General features: G+C 45.8%; 1 protein-coding gene across 1 annotated transcript in view; it reads right to left on the bottom strand.

Annotated features, from left to right (window-relative positions):
- The window catches only part of Nyx (nyctalopin), a 32,527-nt gene that overhangs the window by 3,558 nt on the left and 25,287 nt on the right, over positions 1 to 3,682 (bottom strand). Inside the window, exon 3 of the mRNA XM_031372083.1 lies at positions 5 to 308. Within this exon, the coding sequence (XP_031227943.1) occupies positions 5 to 308 (304 nt within the window). The remainder of the gene's footprint in view (positions 1 to 4; positions 309 to 3,682) is intronic.

Below are 3,682 nucleotides of genomic sequence, written 5' to 3'. Positions count from 1 at the left end.
CAGCTCGGCCAACCGTGGCAGACCCTTGAAGGCGCCGGGCGTGATGAAGGACAGGTTGTTGTGGCGCAGCGACAGGCGGCGCAACGACGGCAGCGTGCCAAAGGCCCGCTCGCCCAGGATGCGCAGGCCATTCCGGTCCAGATCGATGGAGGCCGCCTCGCACGGAAACTCAGTGGGCACCCGCTGGAGCCCCGCACGGTCACAGCGCACTGAGCAGCCACGCTCCACGTTGCTGCAGGTGCAGGCCGCAGGGCAGGCCCGCAGACAGGCCTCGGTGGCCCGGGTGCAGGGCAGGCTGAAAACCACCGCTAGGGAAGAAAGGGGCCAGAAGAAAAGACAAAGAACAATCAGTAGTCAAAGGTCACCCAGTAACAGGTTGTAGTCCCTCCACGGAGGCCTGCCACCATCAAATGGCCCCTTTCCAACACAGGTTTCCCCACCCGCAGTGCTTTCTTTCTAATGACCTTAATCACCAAACCCTTGCTACATCCCACTTTGCTCTAAGCTTCCATATGATACAGAGAACACTGTATGCTTTTAGAATGACTAGTGTTGTATTAGAAGCGCAGTTCACGTCCAGACAGACCACACCAGGTCAAAGCAGTTCCACGTAGCAAAGGCTTATTGTAGGGGAAGAGGACAAAGGTGACAGCGAAGGCAGGAGGGAGGGGGAGAGAGGTCAGAGGGGCCTTTTATTTGGATTGTGTTATAGCCGCTGCAGGTAAAAGTGAGAGGTGAGCCAAGTGGATTCTGGGAGTGTATGGCAGTTGCCATGGCTACAAATGTGCGGGTCACTATCGCCTAGGTGTGATCTCACTGGATTTGGAGCTGATCCTGATACCAACAGCTAGGTTTGTTGATTGTGTGGGTAGGGGACTCTCTGAGGGTGTCACTATACCCCACATTAAGGCCTGAGCTCCCCAGTACAGTAGCCAATAGCCACATGTGCCCCAGACCATTAGAAATGTGTCCAGCCAAGTTGAGTACTACAAGTATACAGAGGATGCCTAAAAGTTAAATAGTTCATCAATGATTTTACATGGGTTACATATTGAAATGGTAGTTTTAGATGATACATATTAATGTCAAATGTGGCTACTTGGGAAATGTATTTATGAATAGAGCTTGTGATATATTTCAATTCAAGTCACTGGCCCACCATAAGAATTCATTTTTTGACCCACAGTGAGTCAGTTAAGCCCCATGAAAAAAGAAGAATTAGAGAAGGATAGGGCGTGGGGAGTTGGAAAAGCCTATTATTGCCTTTCTTAGTCTTTTTTGTTGTTGTTGTTTTGTTTTGTTTTGTTTTGTTGTTTTGTTTTTTCGAGACAGGGTTTCTCTGTGTAGCCTTGGCTGTCCTGGAACTCACTCTGTAGACCAGGCTGGCCTCAAACTCAGAAATCCGCCTGCCTCTGCCTCTCAAGTGCTGGGATTAAAGGCGTGCGCCACCACTGCCCCAGCCTTTCTTAGTCTTTTTAACAGTCACTTAAAATTTAAATATTAAAGATAACCTGCAATCCCAGTGATGACAGAAATAAAAACTGAAACATACAGAATGATGTTGGAAGGATTATACAGATTCCGTTGGAAGGAAAAGAGGGAGAATATTATTGTGGGAGATCCAAGTTGATGGAGACACAGCAAAAAGCAGACATTTTACTCTGGGTGGTTTGAGTGGTGATTTTTTTTTTTTTGGTAGTCACTAAGATCAATGGCTGATGAGTCACCCTGTAGGATTTCTTGTTATCTTGTGATAAGGGACAAGCACATGCCATACATTGTTTATAAGGGCAAAGGGACTCTTGGCAAGTTATCAAGTTATGAATTAAGGGCATGAGAACCTTTTATTCCTTGTCCTCATGAGGATCCCTATCTGCCCCATCCCCCACCACCTGCCATCTTATTTTACTTTTTTTTATGCCTGTGTATGGTTGTGTACATGCAGAGGTCAGAAGACAACTTACAGGAATCCGTTTTCTTCTATCATATGAGGCCCACAGGGTCAAACTCAGATCAAACTCAGGTCACAGATGCACTTACCTGCTGAGATACCTCACCAGCACTATATGGCCTCTCATGTTTCAAGGCCAGCATATATTGAATATACTGTCACTAACCTCCTACATTTTGAAAGTAATGATTATGGATACTATCAAGTTAAGTTCCATTCACCAGCCCTCACTCTCTAGAAACTGTTCTACATCATACTGGGAAAGAAAAATGCTTACAAATTTCATTCTGAAAATTCAAGTGAATGATCAAATAAAGTCATCAAAAATACCCCCTCTTCCAGTATGGCTGCCACTGACAGCAAACAGGATAGCATGGCCTGCTTCCTTGAGCAAGGCAATGGTCCCAAGCCTAGTCTGAGGCTGAGGATGTAGCTTGGATGGTAGAGTACTTAGTTAACACACAGGAATCCCTGGGTTCCATCTGCAGCCCTGCATAAACCAAGTGTGGTACATGCCTGTGATCCCAGTACTCAGGAAGGAAGGCAGAAGGATCTGAAAGTCATCTTCAGCTACATAGTGAGTTCAAGGCTGGCCAAGGATACATAAGACCCTGGAGATGAGGGGAGGGGAGGGGAGAGAAGGGGAGGAGAGCACTGACAGCTGGACCATTTTCATTTTCCAACCAAGTGATTTCAGGCAGTGTTCAGTTTCACAGTTTGTAAAGAAAGAGTGTGCCCAGGTATAAATTGACCAATTTCTAGCAGCCCTCTCCAGATCCTGTCATTTGGTCCTTCCCATCACATACACAGTACCCTGGCTCTCTAAGTCCCTGTACAAGTTGAAGGCATAGACAACACAGGAGTGTGCTCGAGATGCTTGCTGCTGCCTCTGAGGGCTTGCTCAGCTTCCAGCAGTTAATCTGTTGGGGATGCTCCATGGTTTCTCAGCTGCTCCAAAGGGAATTTGGCACTTTCAGACTTGCCTTTGAGTGTTCAACTGAAAATGGGCTACTTCACTATTCTGCTGTTGAGGAAGCTTGATATGGCTTATCCTTCTTCCTAAATACTGTAAGATAGATATCAAGCTACCAGCAAGATTCCTGGAACTTGTACTGTTGGACTGGCTGTGAATAACTTCTCTTGTTGATTGAGATATACCCTGCTCAGGAGGCAGAGCCAAAACCACCTTAACTCTAGTCCTCTGTAGAACAGAGGACTAACCTGTTCTCATCAACCCTTCCAACCAGGTCAAGTTGAAATATCACATTTCCTTACCAGCAGCCCTTCATTCTCCTCTCTTCTTTCTAATTAAGAAAAGTACACTCTCAATCATATGGCTCATGTTTCTCCTGTTGAACAGCCAGCATTTTTTTCAAGCGCACAGTATGGTTCAATACATGTTTGCAGAAGTAAATAGAATTGATGCCTTCCTTTATGAACTTCTTGCCAAAGAATGTCATTTGTTTTGAGAATTCTTTGTAAACAGCTCAGAATTATAAGAGAGTGGCTCACACCTGCTTATAACTCCAGCTCTAAGCAACTTATATTGTTATTATATTATTGCCTATAATATATAATACAGATTATCACAACTGGTGTGTATAATCCAAGAGATCAAAAAGATGGTTGCTGATTTTCTCTCGGGTGAGTTTCTGAGACCTGTGCAGCCAGCCGGGAGCCACAAGCCCCACGACTCCCAGGGGAGCCACAGGGCAGCAGGGACACGATCCT

The sequence above is a fragment of the Mastomys coucha genome, chromosome X (assembly GCF_008632895.1).
Source record: "Mastomys coucha isolate ucsf_1 chromosome X, UCSF_Mcou_1, whole genome shotgun sequence".
In the NCBI taxonomy this organism is placed as follows: domain Eukaryota; kingdom Metazoa; phylum Chordata; class Mammalia; order Rodentia; family Muridae; genus Mastomys; species Mastomys coucha.
This window is presented reverse-complemented; position numbering and strand designations above follow the sequence as displayed.